This window comes from Canis lupus, chromosome 22, assembly GCF_011100685.1.
Source record: "Canis lupus familiaris isolate Mischka breed German Shepherd chromosome 22, alternate assembly UU_Cfam_GSD_1.0, whole genome shotgun sequence".
In the NCBI taxonomy this organism is placed as follows: Eukaryota; Metazoa; Chordata; class Mammalia; order Carnivora; family Canidae; genus Canis; species Canis lupus.
This window is the reverse complement of record NC_049243.1, coordinates 27,150,443-27,168,349: the sequence shown is the minus strand read 5'-3', so window position 1 is coordinate 27,168,349 and position 17,907 is coordinate 27,150,443. Positions and strand designations below refer to the sequence as shown.

Below are 17,907 nucleotides of genomic sequence, written 5' to 3'. Positions count from 1 at the left end.
CAATGTGGATCTTCATCCATATTTGCGATGTCAAAGAACAATGGAGGATTGATGTTCTGCCCCAATTCCTTCAATCTTGGTATTTTTTTTAGTATTATCAAAACTCCAAATAAATAAGTGTATTTATTTAGTTCCTTGCTAATTTGTTATTTTTCTGAAATAACATTTTTTTTTTTAAATTTTTTTCCCAATTTTAGCAGGTCAGAAGTCTGTCTCTATTAAAAAAATTGTTAAAAAAAAGAGCACTTGTTGGGGCGCCTGGGTGGCTCAGTCAGTTAGCATCCACCTTTAGCTCAGGTCATGATCTTGGGGTCCTGGGATTGAGCTCTCTGTTGGGCTCCCTTCTCAGATGGGAGACTGCTTCTCCCTCTTCCTTTGCCTCTCCCTCCTGCTTCTGTGTGCTCTCTCTCTCAAATAAAAACAAAACAAAACAAAACTTTTTTTCTTAAAAAAAAAAAAAAAAAAAAAAGAGCACTGTGCCAGAATGATTCTAGATTCAAATTCTTCAGGTTGGTCCTGTACTGCCTATTCTGTTGGTAATTATTGAGAACCAAATAGTGGTCTCATGCTGATTATCTGTAGTCATATGAAACTTTCCCTAGTTTCTTCTATAGGTTTAAACTTTCAAGTTGTTCATAAATAGAACATCAGTAACTTTTGAAGGACTATTCCTAAAACCAACCCAAATGAAGTAAGTACAACTTTTCCTAGGGACAAAAATGAAAACTCATATACACAGAAATAAAGAGAGAAAAACAAATTTTCATTATACACCAAAGTTTGCTAGAGAAAAAAAAAAGTTTCCTCTGCTTTAATTTTTTTTCCTTTATTGTAAAGCTCAGTCTACTGTGAAAGTTTCAACTTAAAGCTCTTCATAAAACTAGGCAGAAACTAAAACAAAAGGTCTCTAGTATGAGTAAATCTTGGAATTTGAAAGGTTTAAAAACCTTCAGAAAAGGCTATCCATTCAGATCTGCCAAAGCAAACAGAGCAGCACACACTGAGACCATGTTAGTGCCTGGGTGTTACCCATTTAAAGTTGCAGGTTAAAGAGCATAACCAAAACATGTAACCAGAAAATCTTGTTTGCTATTTTCAAAACAATCATGACCGAAACAAAAACATTACTTCAGATTTTCAAGTTTGGTCAAGTCAAGAAGAGCCCATTTCATTTTAATCTACTTTCATTGTATAAGCCCTTTTAACTTACCGCAACTGTGTCCCAGAAAGAGTTTGATGTGATATTTCGTTATTGTTCATTATCTCCATTGAAACTTCAAAATATGAGTAAGCTGATTTGATCATTATAATGTGGTCAAGAGACATTTTTGAGAGTTATTTTTCATTTCAAACTACAAAAATTAATTTTGCTACCTTTTTTTTTTTTTTTGTTAAATAGGAAATGGGCATTATAGTATGTCTTAAAACTGGTATTAAAAAAAGTCAATCTTAAAACTGGTTTCATGTCCAGGGGAGTCTCTCAACTAATTAAGAAGTCTCATGAAAATTCTCAAGCAAAATTTTTAAGTGAAAGCTTAAATTGTATGTAAAGTTTTTGGAACATTAGCTTTTCCTCTAAATCACCTACGTAAGTTCCTCTAAGAAACATTAATCGGTATAACAAACTAACCTTTTACTGAATAACCCACCATATGCCAGGCACTGTTTGGTGAACTCTGCATGCATTTTCTTACTTTAATTTCATAATATACCTTGAGTAGCAACAGGCAAACCGTGAGAATTTTCAGTGACTATCAAATTTATTAACAACGTGAAACTCAAAAACTGAAGGCCTGAAAATTAAAGTTTTGGATAACCATTAAAAATTATCTTTTTGAAGCAAGAAAATGTTCAATGATACAAGAAAATGTTCAAGATGGAATTATAAGATAAAAAATTAAATTTCCACGTTACATACAATAATAGCCTAAATACGCAAGGAGATGTATGTGTCTCTATAAATTTTGAATGGTTATCCTTGGATGGTAGGATTACTAGCGATTTTCTAAAACAATAAAACAAATATATTATTTTTATAATAAGAAATTTGCTTCAATTGTTACCCTTAAGTACCTAAATCTGGTTGCTGAATATATGAGATTTTACATCAAACTTAGTATTAATGGAATATACTGTGTAGTAGTTGAAAATAAGTTCCTTTGAAATTTTAACATATTTTGGTTTAGACTGATGTATAATGAAAACTTTTTTATGCAAACATTTCATTTGTGGTTCTGATTGAATTGTTTTATAACGTACCTTTAGATTCCATTGCTTTAATTTTAAATGTGAAGAATTAAATATGGATTCTCTCCAAGGCTACATTGCTTTCATGTTAAATAAGTTAAACAGAGCATGAAGTCATTGACTTCTTTACAAATATCTACTAAAAAATGAAATCTAGACTTTGAAAACTTTGGAAATGTGTCAGATCCTAAACAATGGATCCTCCTTGCCACTGTTCCATTTTGTGCATGCAGTAGGCACTCAATAAAAGATGTTGAATGAATGGGGAAAGGAATGCATAAATGTCCTCTTTGGATATCTAGACTTACTTTCCCTTCACTCAGTTTAGATGACCTGAGAAGCACTTCCTCAAAATAACCCTCTGGTTCACCATGAGACGAATGTCTGGCACCAGCTGGTTGGAGATATTAATAGTATGCCCATTAGGCACTTGTTCAAGGCACATAGATAGCTCAGTGATAAAATCTTTAGAAATATTTGGATACTTAAGATTATTCAGAATATGAATCAGTTGTGGTTCCTTAAATCTTCACTCTAATTATTAAGAAATCAACATCTGTTTTTGGAAATTCTTCAGAAAAAGTAAGGTAAGAGCAATAATTGCTTTCAATTTTAGAGGAACTCAGCATTTAGGGCTAAAGAAAAAAGCTTACAACAGCAAAATTCCTTTTTTTCCCCCTTGTGACAAAGATTCTTTTGAAGGCTTATATCCTAAAAAAAGAAGAGACTAGACCTGCTCCTTCAAATTTCAATTTTTAGTATTCACCAATCATTTGCCACTCACAAGTCTCTTTTGTGGACTCACAAGTCCACAAAAGTATATTTCTATTCCTCCCTCGGCAATATAACGCTCCAACAAAGTGATACGCTGACAATTACAAAATAGCCTGGGTCACTCTTAGTGACCTATGGAAGGAGTGGGCAGAGAATGTGAATGGGACGGGACTATAACTGATTTTTCAAATAATACATTATTTAGAAATACCTGCATCTTCACCAGACAGAATTTAACCACTCCAGCTACAAAATGACACTTGACAGTCACCTATCCTTGATCTAAAAATTTTCCAGATATTTACTTTAACCAGTAAGGGACACAAATTCAAAGTACCCATTTGTGTTGTTATAAAATGGCCTATATCTTATATCATGGACTTAAAGACATTTTATTCTCTGAGTCATGACTTCAAAGTTTCTACAGAAGTATTAGAGTTCGGATGAACTGTTTTTCTTACTTAGAGTATGATGTCTCTAAATGTTTCAGTCAACTCATATAAAAATAAAAGAGAAACAAGCAGCTCTGAATCCTCAAATACTCAGATGAAGAGACAATTCTACTAGGTATCTTACATCATGCTACATAGAGAAAGAGAATAAACAAGAATAAGATACAGTTGCTGACCTTGAGGTACCTTCTATCTGGCTGGGGAAAGGACATGGGAAACAAGAGCTAAGGAGATAAGAGAGATGCTCTATTGGACGGCATGGAGAAAATAGATGTTTATAGGCAGAGAGATATATTGCTCCAACTTTGGGTAAAGTGGCAAATAAGGGTGGAGAGGTGGGGCCACATGGAGGGGCCTGGAGGTCTGGCAGAAATATTTAGATTTGAAATGGTAGCAAATGGGGCAGTGAGATGTTTTTGCACAGAAGGATGAATTATTATTTTTTTTAAAGATTTTATTTATTTATTCATAGAGACACAGAGAGAGAATGAGAGGCAGAGACACAGGCAGAGGGAGAAGCAGGCTCCATCCAGAGAGCCCAATGTGGGACTCGATCCAGGGTCTCCTGGATCACGCCCTGGGCTGCAGGCAGCGCTAAACTGCTGCGCCAAACCGCTGCGCCACCGGGGCTGTCCCAGAAGGATGAATTAAAGTGAGATCAAAGAGGTAGGTAAAAACAAAATCAGCTATGTCAACTAGAAAACTGACTAATGCAGGTACTATTTTTCTTAGTGTACTTTAAGGAATATCTTATGAAATCACGCGGGATCTCCCCCCAAATTTCTTGGGCTTCACAAAGTCTTTTATACTTTTAATTATAATATATGTTCTATCTCATCTGTCTCCCTTCCTCCCTCCTTCTCTTTCTCAAGTATATGTCAAGGAATATACACAGGTAAAGAAAAACAAGAGAAAAAGGAAGCATAATTAGTTAATTTTAACCTGAAAACTGTTGGTACGAAAGCATTTCTAACTCACTTAAAATAAATGTGAAAATAAAACTAAAATGGTGTCATTATCACTAAATCTAGTTCTAGGAAAATTCTAATGTACACTTCTATTTTACTGACCATTAAACTTACTTAAAAATACATGAAATGCATGATTATAACTTACTTTGCTTTATTTTGTGAGCAATTTAATATTTATGCATACTAAGAATAAAGTAACTTTACTTTGCACATTATCAAAAAGCATAATATAATTACATTTAGCTTGAGTAGATAAGTAAAACAGATATATATTGATTTTACCTTTGCTTTAGTCGTCTTTTGGCCGTTGTGGGAACATTAGCACCATAGCCATAGGAAAAAAGAACCCTTTCAGCCTCATCTTCATTTTCAACTGAAAAATATTAAAGTGTATGATGTAACATAAGTTTTTTTTTTTCCTTAAAAAGCATGGCAGAAGTGAAAATAAAAGAGGTCATGCTAATGAATCAGGGAGCATGAGAACATTTAAAAAGGGCTAATGCATAATCTCAGAGTCCATTTGTAAGTAGAAACATATTTCTTAAAGTATATGGTTGCTTAAATTTATTCCATTTATTTTTAAAAGCTGTAAGGGCTTGCATCATATGACATGTTAAAGTTTCTTGTTATAAAGCATGAAAATACAGATGCTGTGTTACTCTGAATGATTCTAAGGCTTTTTACGTGGAATGTATGTTATGCAATTATAAGTAAGTAATGATAACATCAATTTTACTGCTTCTCTTGATAAAGAAAGGGCTATTTTTAATTAGGAAAGATGTGCATCATTTTATCAGAACAACTTTATCTTAACTTGTAATGATGAATCATGCATTTAAATAGGCTACTCTGAAAAAAAATGTGCAGTACTAAGAATGTATTGATGGCCTTTTTTTTAATTAGAAAAAAATTCAGCAAAACCATTTACTTCTGAATTCTGCCACTGTCACACCATTCTTTTTCAGAAGGAATTTTAACTGACAGGTTAACATTTTATTATTATAAAGTTTAAAGGCAATGACAATTTTACTGTAAGTTGGGATTAAAAAATACTTAAAAGTCCATAAAAACTAAAGGTTTACAAGCTTAAAGTACTCAATGACATATAACAATTTTTATAACATTATTCAACAACAATCATTATTTAACATTAAAAAGAGAAACCTCTCAGAAGTGTTTCAGATTTAAAACAAAGCCATGTAGGTCACATTAGTAAGTGAAGCTATTTGCAGACCCATTACTGTAATATGTACATAATTGTTGACTGATCCTTTTATGACACAATAAGAATTTTAAATAAATTTTTCCTGATTTTCTTCAACTTTACTCCTATTTCTTCATGGTGAACTAGAATCAGTTTTCAGAGGTAGAGTTATAAGCTGTCAGGTAAACGTGGAAGCAAGAGATGACATATGCCATTACTCTTGGTGTTATCAGCTATCATGGCTCCAGAACTGAAATGAGTTCTCCAATTCAGCTGTATCAGAATGGCAGAATGGTTCTATTAGAGGTGGCATTTAGATAACTAGATGACTCCTGTCTTTAAATTCAGAAGGAAGAAGGTAAAGGTAGTTAACATCTCAGAAATCCATCAGTTAGATATTAATGGACATCTTAAATTTAATACTCAGTGTATTAATAACTCATGGGATAACTATTCTAGTGGTGATTTAATTACAGAAACAATGTACATGGTAAATGACACTAAAGAGATATGAATGTGACTTAGAAGTATAGAGCACTGAGCAATTATGTCTGAGTGCCACCATTTTTCTTAAGCTTGGAGCATTAGTGGGAGAATGTGTGGGGAGACTAACATTCACAGAGAAGGCACAGGAGGGCCTGTGCATGTGTAAGGAAGGGCACAGAGGTGTGAAGTTTTAGTAATTGTGAGATACATGGCTGGAGTTAGCTTAGAGAACAATGGTAGAAGGTAGGCTCAGTTCCAATTAAGAATGCAACTTAAAGTATTATTTGCTAGGCTAAGAAGTTTATTTAATTAAAAATTAATAGGAAGGTGACATGACCAAAAGATCTTTGTTGTTGATGCTGATATTGTAGAAAAATAATTTCTATTAATGGGGAAAAAGATGGCCTATATTAGCACAGAGAACTCCTCACAAGTTATAGTAATAATCCATTTGAGACATGGTCCCTAAGAGCAAGGGAAGATGAACAAAAGAAGTTAGATTCCAGACAACTGAATAGGTGTGGAGGTGAGATAAGGCAGTAGACAGAATAAGGGAGAAACCAAGGTTGACGAAATCTGATGGTAATTAGACTTTAACCTTACTAACAGGTCAAGAATACAAGAAAATTGGTAAGTTTCACAGACAGAAGAAAAAAATGTAAGAAATGTTATACTTTTAATGCCTGTAGGAACTCCTTTACAGATCTATAGAATCATTAGCCTATGGAGAGTAAATGAAATTGTGGAAAGGGATAATATTATCCAGAGAGAAAGTAAGTACAAACTGCAGAATAGTTGAGGGGAAAAACCCCTGGTGAACAATTAGGTACAGTTAGCTAGAAGAGACAACAAAAGTGATGGAGAAGAAACAATCAGAGGCAGGTGATTCTCAAGAAGCATCTCAAGAAATGTGACAAATGCCTTGTAGTGGTAACAAGTAGGATGAGATGTAACAGAAGGTTCCAGAATCTGACAACTAGAAATCTGGTTTTCTTTTTATATTGGAACTTATTTAGCTTCTGGGCAATACCCCTCCCTCCCTCCCTTCCTTTCAAGTAGGCTCCATGCCCAGTGTGAACTAACAACTCTGATATCAAGATCTGAGCTGAGATCAAGAGTCAAATACTTCACCAGCTGAATTCAACATGTAAATTATCAACTATAGTTGAATATTTAGTTCTTCCTAAAAAAAAAATAAATTTACATATTGTAAGAGGTAGAAATCTTAAGTCTACCTTCAATGAGTTCTGAGAAATATACACACACATGTAACACAAAGCCTGTAAAGATACAGAACATTCCAACACCCTAGAAAGTTCCCTAACATCTCTTTTCCCAGTTAATTTTTGGTGACAATCATCTTTACCGGCAACCACTGTTCTGCAGTTTGTCACTGCAGATTAGTTTTTCCTCTTTATATAGAATTTTATATAAATTTAGTTATATCAGGCTTCTTAGACTAAGCACAAAGTTTTTCAGATTTTCCATGTTGTTGAAGAACCATTAGGTTTTTTTCTTTTTATTAAAGAGTGGTATTCTATAGTATAAAATGTATTATGGTTTATTTAGTCATTTTCCTGTGATAGTCACCTGGGCTACTGCCAGTTTTCAACTATTATAAATACAGCTCCTAAGAATATCCTAGTAAAAGTCTTTTTGTGTGTATATGCTTTCTTTTTTCTTGGGCAAAATACATAGGAATAGGATTGTTGGATTATTGGATAGGTTGTTTGGCTTTATAACAAACTGCAATTGTTCTATATTCTCACTAACATTGCTATAACCAGTCTAATTTCAGCCATTCTGGTAGGTGTGTACTGGTATTTTTAAAAGTGGGCCTTAACAGGCCCTTTAATTTCCATATAAATGGAGCATAAAACATATTTTAAACTTATTATAATGTTTAATATAACTTATAAAAATAGAAATCCTTGCCTTGTACTCTCCCTTAAAGGGAAAGCATTTCTACTTCATCATTAGGTATGATGTTAGCTGTAGGTTCTTTGTAGATACCATTTATCAGATTTAGGAAGCTCTGTTCTACTCCTAATTTGTTTAGACAGAGGGACATATGCAAAGGTATGAAGAAGGAGTATGGAACATTCAAAATAAGATGATATGATAGGGAACGGTAAGGCATGAAAGATAAAGGAGAGTCCAATTTAAAAAGTCATGCTACAGAATCTGACTTTATACTGTTTTAAGAAGATTGACAGAGAGGCATTAAAGCAGGTGTATGGTATAATCAAATCTGAGTTTTATAAAGATTCCTCTGACTCCAGTGAAGACACTGAAGACAAATTTGGAAACTGTTGAAGTTATCAGATATTGACCCCAGAAGTGGAAAAAAGTGATAGGAATGAAATAAAAGTGTTCCTTCAATTGGCCTACAAATATTACACAGCCTTTACAAGAAAATGTGTCCCAAATAGATTTGAATTTAACCTCAGCTTCGATTGAACTTTAAACCTACTTTATAAAGAATGCCCCTGATATTTCCAACTTTTGAACAAAAATAATGTGCTGCAGCAAACATCTCAGTCAATGGTGAAAGGCTGATTTAAAATATTCCCTTAACACCAAGGATAACACAGGAAGACAGCACAATAAAAGGAAATAGAAGAAGTAGAAATTAAAGGTCCAGGATTATAACCAGCATACTCAATAAATTTCTGTTTTGCAAGACTCATTCAAAGTGTCACCTCCTCTCTTAGGTGTTATATTCCTCACCTCCAAGGTTGGAATTAACTTATGACTCTTCTGTATTTCCACTGAGAAATGCCTATTTATTGATAGTAGCACATATCTGGCTACTTTAATTATCTTTGATATGTTTGTTTCTTCCAGTGGTCTACATTAGGAACTCTTATCAACAAGAATTATCATATGAAATCCACAGCTTTGGATTCTTGCACATGTAAACTTTCAATTGTTCAACAATGGAACTGAATAAATGGAAAAATAAAATCTCTCACAGTTAACCTATTTTTTAAATGCCAACTACTGAAATTAAGATTAATTTTTAAAATATACGAAATATACCAAAGCAGTTTTAGAAGCAATACCAGGTTCCCTGTACTGCCAGTAAGAGCTGTGTGTGTGAGGTAGTGGGTGACTTACTTTCTGCAGTTTGCATTATTATTTCATCAAGCTCTTTTTCCAATCTCTCATAAATGTCTAGCCTTGCCTGATGCTCAGAGTTCCGTGATTGAAGTTCAGTAATGCGTTTTTCAGAAGAGGCTTGGAGACTATAAAATTCTTTAGTTAAAACCTAACAGTGGAAGAAAAAAAATTGCCAAGGCAGAATTAAAAAAGGTTAGTAGTTAAGACAAATATGTGACACAAAAATACTTTTAGATTTTTTCCTCCTTTCCTTTAAATATGAGGAGAAAGTAGCTCAAATGAGATGAGAGGAGGTAAGACACATCTATTTCTAAGGTAAATAATTCAGTTGTTTGCAACTGAAAACTATGAAGCACTTTATTATTTGAACTGAATAAACAACAAAATTAAAACTTAAGAGTTATAGAAATAAGATTAGCATTTGCTTGTTAGAACTAAGAAATGCAAGAATGTCATACTTACCAGAGGGTCATTTATTTGGCAATTGTAGCTATTGGAGAAAGGCTTGCAGGCTTACAAAACTGTGCATAAAAATAATATACTCAGTTTTCCATCAGAGCTTATTTCATCTATGCTTACCGTGGTTTTAATGAGAGTTCTGGTTTCTTGAACAATCATAAATTCAAAGCAACAAATCAAAATGATAAATATGAAGTACCACTTGGGGCAGTATCAGAAAATGCCTTTCTATAGAAAGGAAGGATTTAAAAAATTATAAGAGCTATGGAAATTGGAGTTATTTTGTATAAGAACAAAAAAATCCTACATTCTTCAACGGTGATTCATTGAAGGAATCACTAAAAAAAGAGAGACTATTTCTAGTGACAAAGGAAATGTTTCAAAGCTAAAATAAAATTCCAATTATCTAGAAAGTTTGCTAACTAGTACAGACTAAATTATGGAGTGGTATTACAGTTGCTTCTCAATACAGCGTAAGCAATGTAGTATTTCCTTAGAAGCAATAGAGTATTATGGTTAACAATATGGGTTTACAGCCAGAAAGATTTGGGTTTCATTGCTGGTTTTGACACTTATTCGTTGTGGATCTTAGGCAATTATTCTTTCTAGGACTAACTCAAAACATTGTTGGATTACATAAGATGATAAATTCATGGTGCTTAGTAGAGTGCCTGAAACACAGTAAGTTTGAAAAATACTATTACAAATTTAAGAATTATGAGAACATTGTATTAAATGGCTCGTAGAAATAGAGATCCATTGGCTAATTACTCTGAATTCTATATAATGAAACAATTTTTAAAAAAAGATTATTTATTTATTTGAAATAGAGAGAGAGAGAGCAGAAGCAGGGGGAGTGGCAGAGGGAGAGAGAGACTCCCCACTGAGCAGGGAGCCCCATGTGGGGCTCGATCCCAGGACCCTGGGATCATGACTTAAACCAAAGGCAAACGATTAACTGACTGAGCCACCCAGGACCCCATATAATGAAACAATTTTTAACACAATTTATTTTCTCTCATGACATAAAGTTCACCTTAACAAATGTGATTGTATGCTTTCTCTGATGTGGAAAAAGGAGAAGATGCAGATCTATTTACAGTTTTTACAAACAAAAATTACAATTTAATTTTCCTTAACCTATTCTATCTTATTTTCCTTCAATTATTTCCATCAAAACTTCCTGCCAAAATAAATTAAGCATTATCCTCCACTTCCCAAATTTTTTTCTTTGGAAGATGAAGAAAGAATAACATGGGAATAATGATGATTATGATGATGATGATTATATGATGATGATGATTTTAGTGTCCCTGATTAGATCAGAAAAAGAAAATTCATCTTTTAGTACTATTTCTTCTTTATTCTTGCCAGCTGGGAATATATTTTTTAGAGACTTATTAATTCATTATACTAAATCGCTAGTCAGTGAAATAATCTAGAGCTTTCATAGAATTTACTATATTGAGATGTAATTCATTAAGACTTTGGTGGCTGATCACACTAATTCCATGGTCAAAAGAGGATCAGTAAGAACAGTGTTAAATGACTACTCTCACAACACAGTTGATACTTTTCGTCTGTACTCCACTTCCCTCAATGAAAATACCACAATGAAAACCTGCAGATATGGACATCTAAAGATATGAACAATCAAAATGTTGAAGATGAGATATTTCAAAAAGTATTATTTTATTTTATTTTTTAAGATTATTTATTTACTCATGAGACACACAGAGAGGGAGAGAGGCAGAGAAACAGGCAGAGGGAAGAGAAGCGGGGCTCCATGCAAGGAGCCTGATGCAGGACTTGATCCCGGGAATCTGGGATCAGGCCCGAACCAAACGCAGATGCTCAACAGCTGAGCCACCCAGGCATCCCAAAAAGTATTATTTTAATAAGAGATTTAAAAAATAGTATTAAATTGAGAAATATAATTTAAAATTCCTATTTTTGTAACACAGAAGAGAGATTGCCAGAAACCTCTGTACTCCATTTTGTAACACAGAAGAGAGATTGCCTAATACCTCTGTACTCCATGGTGAAGAATTCCCTTTTACTTTGGATTTGTCTGACTGGTTGCTATAAATTTATTAGTGTTTCTGAAAAGCCAAAGAAGAACTTGATTACTGGACCAATGGAAGGCTATTATATTAAAGATTCTTTATGACAAACCAACATACAAATATTTGAGTTCAAACATGAGTGCATAAAATAGATCAGCTGCTTTTAGAAATCCATTAGATATTAAGCTTTCACAGTGGATATTTCCTTACTTTAAATAATAGAATGATGATACAAAATTACATAAGATGATATATGTAATTACATATAAAACAAATGATAACACGGGATGCCTGAATTGCTCAGCGGTTGAGCATCTGCCTTTGGCTCAGGCTGTGATCCTGGTCCTCGGATCGAGTTCCATATTGGGCTCCTTGCGAGGAGCCTGCTTCTCTCTCTGCCTGTGTCTCTCTCATGAACAAATAAAATCTTAAATAAAGAAAAAAAAATGATAAAAAAACTTTGGGTCAATAATTGCTTTAAAAAAGAGATAAAAATATAAAGTCTGTATTTTGGGAGCCTTTGCAATTAAAGTAAAATATGCAGCCCAGGTGGCTCAGCGGTTTAGGGATGCTTCGGCCCGGAGCCTGATTCCGGAGATCTGGGGTTGAGTCGCACGTTGGGCTCCCTGCATGGAGCCTGTTTCTCCCTCTGCCTGTGTCTCTGCCTCTCTCTCTCTCTCTCTGTCTCTCATGAATAAATGAATAAAATCTTAAAAAAAAGAAGTAAAATATATTATCTCCAAATTATAAATCAATGAAAATATTGGGTAAAAGCCACAGAAAAGTACATAAATACAACAATCTTTATCTTTCACAGATTTCTCTCTAAATTCACTGTAAATAAGAATTCTTAGAAATACCTTCCAGGATTTCAGAAAAATGGATTCGAACAATAATATTACTATAGTAACATTCACCAAACCATTCATTCATTCATTATTTACTGAGCATCCACCATGAGCAAAGCATTGTGTTAGGTATTGGCAACATAATGATAAATGAATAGTTCCTGTCTTCTCAAGGCTCCCAGTTTAACAGAGGAGGAAATGTAAAGAAATTTCCTTAAAGCCTCACTTTTATCAATCAGTTTTTAGAATCATAATATTTTTTGCCAAAATGTTTCTCCATTACCTTTACACAAAAAAACACAATAATTGCTAGTCAACTGAATTCACTAACCACTCACTCTCTATGGGAGAGTGGTTTTCATACTGCAAGTTGTAACCTTTAAGAGGTAATGAAATCAATATGGATTGCAACCAGCTAAAAATAATAGAATGGTTCAAAAAACATCAGTACCATGTGTTGTAAAGTATTATTTAGTGAAATGTTTAAACAAACAGAAGTACAGAGTAAGAGGGAAATGGTTTCCCTGTCTTCCTATATATACCCCCATCCCCTTTCCACTTGCCTCAAGACACATTCTTAAGCACAGTCATCCAATCTGGGGGAAAAAAAAGAGAAAGGCATTTTGCTAGGAATTATGAAATTTAAACTATGGAAAATATACCTTGAAAAGATGAATTTCAAATTAGAGCTGATCAAATACAGTCTGACTGAAAATGTGTGGGAGAACCTGCCGTTGCAGATTATGACTGTAGTAGGTTCCTGAAGAAGGTATTTGAAAAAATTTTAAATGCTCAACACCAGTTTGCTTTAGAAGTAGACACTATCTACAATTTTTGTTTCTGTTTCTTTATATATGTATTTAATATCATTTTAATATTTTTCTCTAAGGCTTTATTTTTCTGTGAGAATCTTTATCTTGTTAATCTTAGTTTTATTTATCAGAATGCTTTGCAGAAACGTAATCTCTGAGAGAGTATTGTAATGAAAACTTATTAGCTAATTAATCATGCTAATGACATTATTATACTTTCATTCGATTTTTAAAATTATTTCCCACAAATCTAAAATATTCAGGAACACGATTACATGTAACCATAGAATTCATGTTTATAGCAAAAATATAGTTTTATTTTATTTTAAAAAATATTTTATTTATTTATTCATGAGAGACACAGAAAGAGAGGCAGAGACACACAGGCAGAGGGAGAAGGAGAAGCAGGCTCCCCATGGGGAGCCGGACATGGGACTCAATTCCAGGTCCCTGGGATCATGCCCTGAGCTGAAAGCAGACACTCAACCACTGAGCCACCCAGGTGTCCCACAAAAAATACGGTTTATAACATACTAACTGAAAATTGTTTATCTACTACTTAAACAAATTCTAATTTTTACTATAATAAATAAGGCTGTGATATATTCCATTAATACAAACTCTTACAAACATCTCTTATTATTTCCTCAGATAATATTCCTTTAAAATTACTGGATCAATTTTTTTAAGGACTTTAACATAGGTCACCATATTGTCCTCAGAAGAGATGTATGTTCCATTTTCTAACTGCATGAGATTTCCTCTTACTGGTACTCTTGCCAGTAGTCTGAAAACAATAAACAGATCTACGTAAAGCTAGAAAAGAGTTTAAATTCACAATTCTGTAATTATTAGGGAGAATGCATGTTTTCATCTATTTTTTAGCAATTTGCATATCTTTCCTTAAAACCAGTACATTCCTTCTTTCCATCTATTTTCTAGAAGAGGAAGGTATATCGTTTTGATAAGAGATCTTTCAAAAGTAAAGACACAGCCCTTTCTCCTACATAACACAAATATTTTTCAGTCTTCATTTTGCCCTTTAATAGAAACATTAAACGTTTTATTTTTCTTATATTTCTTCCCCTATTTTTTTAATTTTTATTTTTTTTTAAGAGTTTATTTATTTATTTGACAGAGAGAGAGAGCACAAGCAGGGAGAAAGGCAGAGGACGGAGCCCGCTGAGCAGGGAGCCCAATGTGGGGCTCAATCCCAGAACCCTGGGACCATGACCTGAGCCGAAGGCAGATGCTTAACTGATTGAGCCACCCCAGTGCCCTTCCCCTGCTTTTAATCAACACATCAACAGAATTAATCCCCAAACTGATATAAAATTTCATCTGTATTTACTTTTAATAGTTTTATAGTTCTGTATTTACATTTATCTAGGATCCATTTGAGTTTTATTTTGATATGCAGTGTGAAGTATGTAAACTGTTTTCTCTAAATACTCAAATGATTATCACAGCACTATTTGTTGTCTAATCCACCTTTCCCCCTGATTTGTAATATAACCTTTACAATGAATACATTCTTAAATTTATGTAATTATGGGTCATGAGCTTGTACCTGATACGACTTATGGATGTTTCTTCAGTGTGTTTTAATTGTTCTTGCCTCAATGAATTTTAAAATGTGATACACATTTCTTTTCATTATTTCTTTTTAACAATTTTCTTCAAAATTTTTTTTATTCTTGGGGAACCTGGGTGGCTCAGTCAATTGAGTATCTAACTAGTGGTTTTAGCTCAGGTCATGATTTCATTGTTGAGAGATTGAGCTCAGTGGGGAGTTTGCTTAATATTCACCCCCTGTTCCTCCCACCATTCACATGCACATGCTATCTCTCTCACTCTCTCTAAAACAAATAAGGAGATCCTAAAAATTATTCTTTGTTTTTTTTCCCAGTTATACTACAGAATTACTTTGTTCAGTTAAAAACAAGCATGTTAGTATTTGATTAAAAATAAACATATATTACTTGATAAAAATAAGAAAATATGTAATACTGAATATTACCTTCCAGAAAGATGGTGTTTCTTATATATTAGTGAAGTGGTATGCTTTTCTTAACATAGGCTCTGCATTATTCTTATTAAAAATATTCCAAGTAATTATATATTTTTGATTGCTGAGAATGAGATTTTTTTTTCATTTTCTAACAATTCCAGTCCTTTTTGTTACACATCTTTCTGAAATACACATATCTTGTGAGTGTGTGTGTGTGTGTGTGTATGCATGCTCTCATGTACAAGTACAAGACAGTGCTAGGTCCTACAGGTAAAATAAAGCTCAATATGATATTCACCCTATACTTATTGAGCTTACATGCTATGCTAATTTTATTATTTTATTTATTATTTTTTAAAATTAAAATCTATGCTCAAAGTGGGACTCTAACTCATGACCCCGAGATCAAGAGTTGCATGTTTTACTGGCTGAGCCAGCCAGGGCCCCATGTTATGCTATTTTTTTTTCTTTCTTTCTTTTTTTTTTTTAAGATTTTACTTATTCTAGAGAGAGAGGGGGAGAGCACATGGGTGGAGGGAGGAGCAAAGGGGGACAGAGAGGGAGAAAGAATCTTAAGCAGACTCCACACTCTTCTTATGCTAATTTTAAAAGAAAAGTTTGTATACGTACCTCTAATTTTTTCTGATATTTTTCACATTCCAATTGACACTGTGTGAGATTTCTTGCAGTTTCCTCTTGTATAAGTTGAACACGCTCAGTTTCAAAAGATTTTAATTTACTTTGATGGAGATATTCCATTACTTTGCTTTCTGTACTAAGTTGCAGTTCTCTGTACCTGAAAGAAACAGAATGGTTATGAGACTTTACAGAAATCTCAATGATTTATATAAACATAAACATGACTTCTACTTTTTTCTATACCCCCATATTATTATGTAGTTAATAACTTATACAGCAAAGCTTTTGTAAATAATTTAGATAGGCATACGTATGGAAATATGCTAAGTGTGGAGAACAAAACATACCAATTAAACTACCTCTACTGCTTCCTTTTTTTTATTCCTTCCATCCCCAAATATTGCCTATTATTATTATTTTGTAAGACATTTAAAATAAAAAATAATAAGAGCAAGTTTCAGTTATATTGCTTAAAATGATTTAATTTCTATACATTTCAAAGGCCTTCTTAAATCTACAGCAAAACTGATTCTAAGCCTGCTACTTTCTAAGTAACGTCAGAGGATGGCAGGAAATATGCGCATTGGACTGCAAATTCTTAGGACTTTTGTAAAATAAATTTTAAGTTAGTAAATATATATATTTGGATATTACAAGAAAACATAATGCACACATTACAGAGATAAATATATAACAAATAGTCTTTTATAATACAGATAAGGAACATTTTCTTCATACCATAGGTCTAACTAGTAATAAAACCCTTTCCATATATAAATCACCACATATTATAAATTTGAAAATGCTTCAGGACGATTATGTTCTAGAGAGGAAAACACAGGACACATTATACTGTTTTAGAGAGCTATTATGAACCCAATAAAATGCTAGATATGTTATTAAAATTCATTTATTCAAATATTTATTCAGCTAGTCCCTATGCTAGGTAAATGTATATACAATGTAGACAAAATGGCTCCCCTCCCAACAAGTTAGTTTTCTGGGGAAGATAGGCAAATAAACATGAAAATTCAATATGGCAAGTACTTCAATAGGGTAATCCCTTGGTTCAATAGGAATAGAAGAAGGAGACATAATTTGGTTTGTATAGATCTGAGTTTGTGTAGTGGGGAGTATATAAGGAAGACTGGGGTGGAAAGTGTAGAGATAAGAAACAGAGTATATGTACTGCAGGGAAGCAGAGAACACAGTCTATTTTATTCAGGGTATCTCATGTAATCCTCACAACAACCCTACTAGGGATTTTGCAATGAGAAACCTAAGGCTCAGAGATGTCAGAGAATTTAACCGGAAGAAGCTGCTAGGAAATAATAGGTTGGGTCTCAAATCCAGCCATATTTGACTCTATAGTAATTGGTCTTTCTAGTACTACATGATATTCTGAACTGATAATTCTTAGATCAGATAAGCTTTTAAAGGTCATTTCATGAGGTGATAATAAAATAACATTCAAAGAATAATCAAGAAAGATATGCATGAGATATTTGCTCTTGGCTACTTCACTTCTGGCATTCTTTTGTCTTTGAAAAAACATCTGACATTCAGATTGGTGGAAGTTCAATGTATATTGGTACACATGATTTAATATATAGCAAGGCTTTCAGGTGAATACCAGCTTATGTGTTTAACATTTTGGAAAGTCCTGCCAGTAATTATACACACACACATACACACATAAAATTTTTACATTTTTATCTTAAAAATATTTTTATATAGGTAAGCAAACACTGCTATTTTTTGAGACATAATATATACACCATAAAATTAATCCTTAGAAGTAGGCAACTCAGTTTT

At 33.3% G+C, this 17,907-nt stretch overlaps 1 protein-coding gene across 9 annotated transcripts in view; it reads right to left on the bottom strand.

Annotated features, from left to right (window-relative positions):
* The window catches only part of PIBF1 (progesterone immunomodulatory binding factor 1), a 197,848-nt gene that overhangs the window by 69,123 nt on the left and 110,818 nt on the right, over nucleotides 1–17,907 (bottom strand). For all 9 annotated transcript variants that reach the window (XR_005376364.1, XR_005376365.1, XR_005376363.1 and 6 more), the window contains 3 exons: nucleotides 16,084–16,249; nucleotides 9,255–9,405; nucleotides 4,727–4,817 (listed from right to left, as the gene is read on the bottom strand). Coding sequence is in view for 6 of the 9 variants with exons in the window: in XM_038569726.1 (XP_038425654.1) it covers nucleotides 4,727–4,817; nucleotides 9,255–9,405; nucleotides 16,084–16,249 (408 nt within the window). In the remaining 3 variants the exon portion in view is untranslated. The remainder of the gene's footprint in view (nucleotides 1–4,726; nucleotides 4,818–9,254; nucleotides 9,406–16,083; nucleotides 16,250–17,907) is intronic.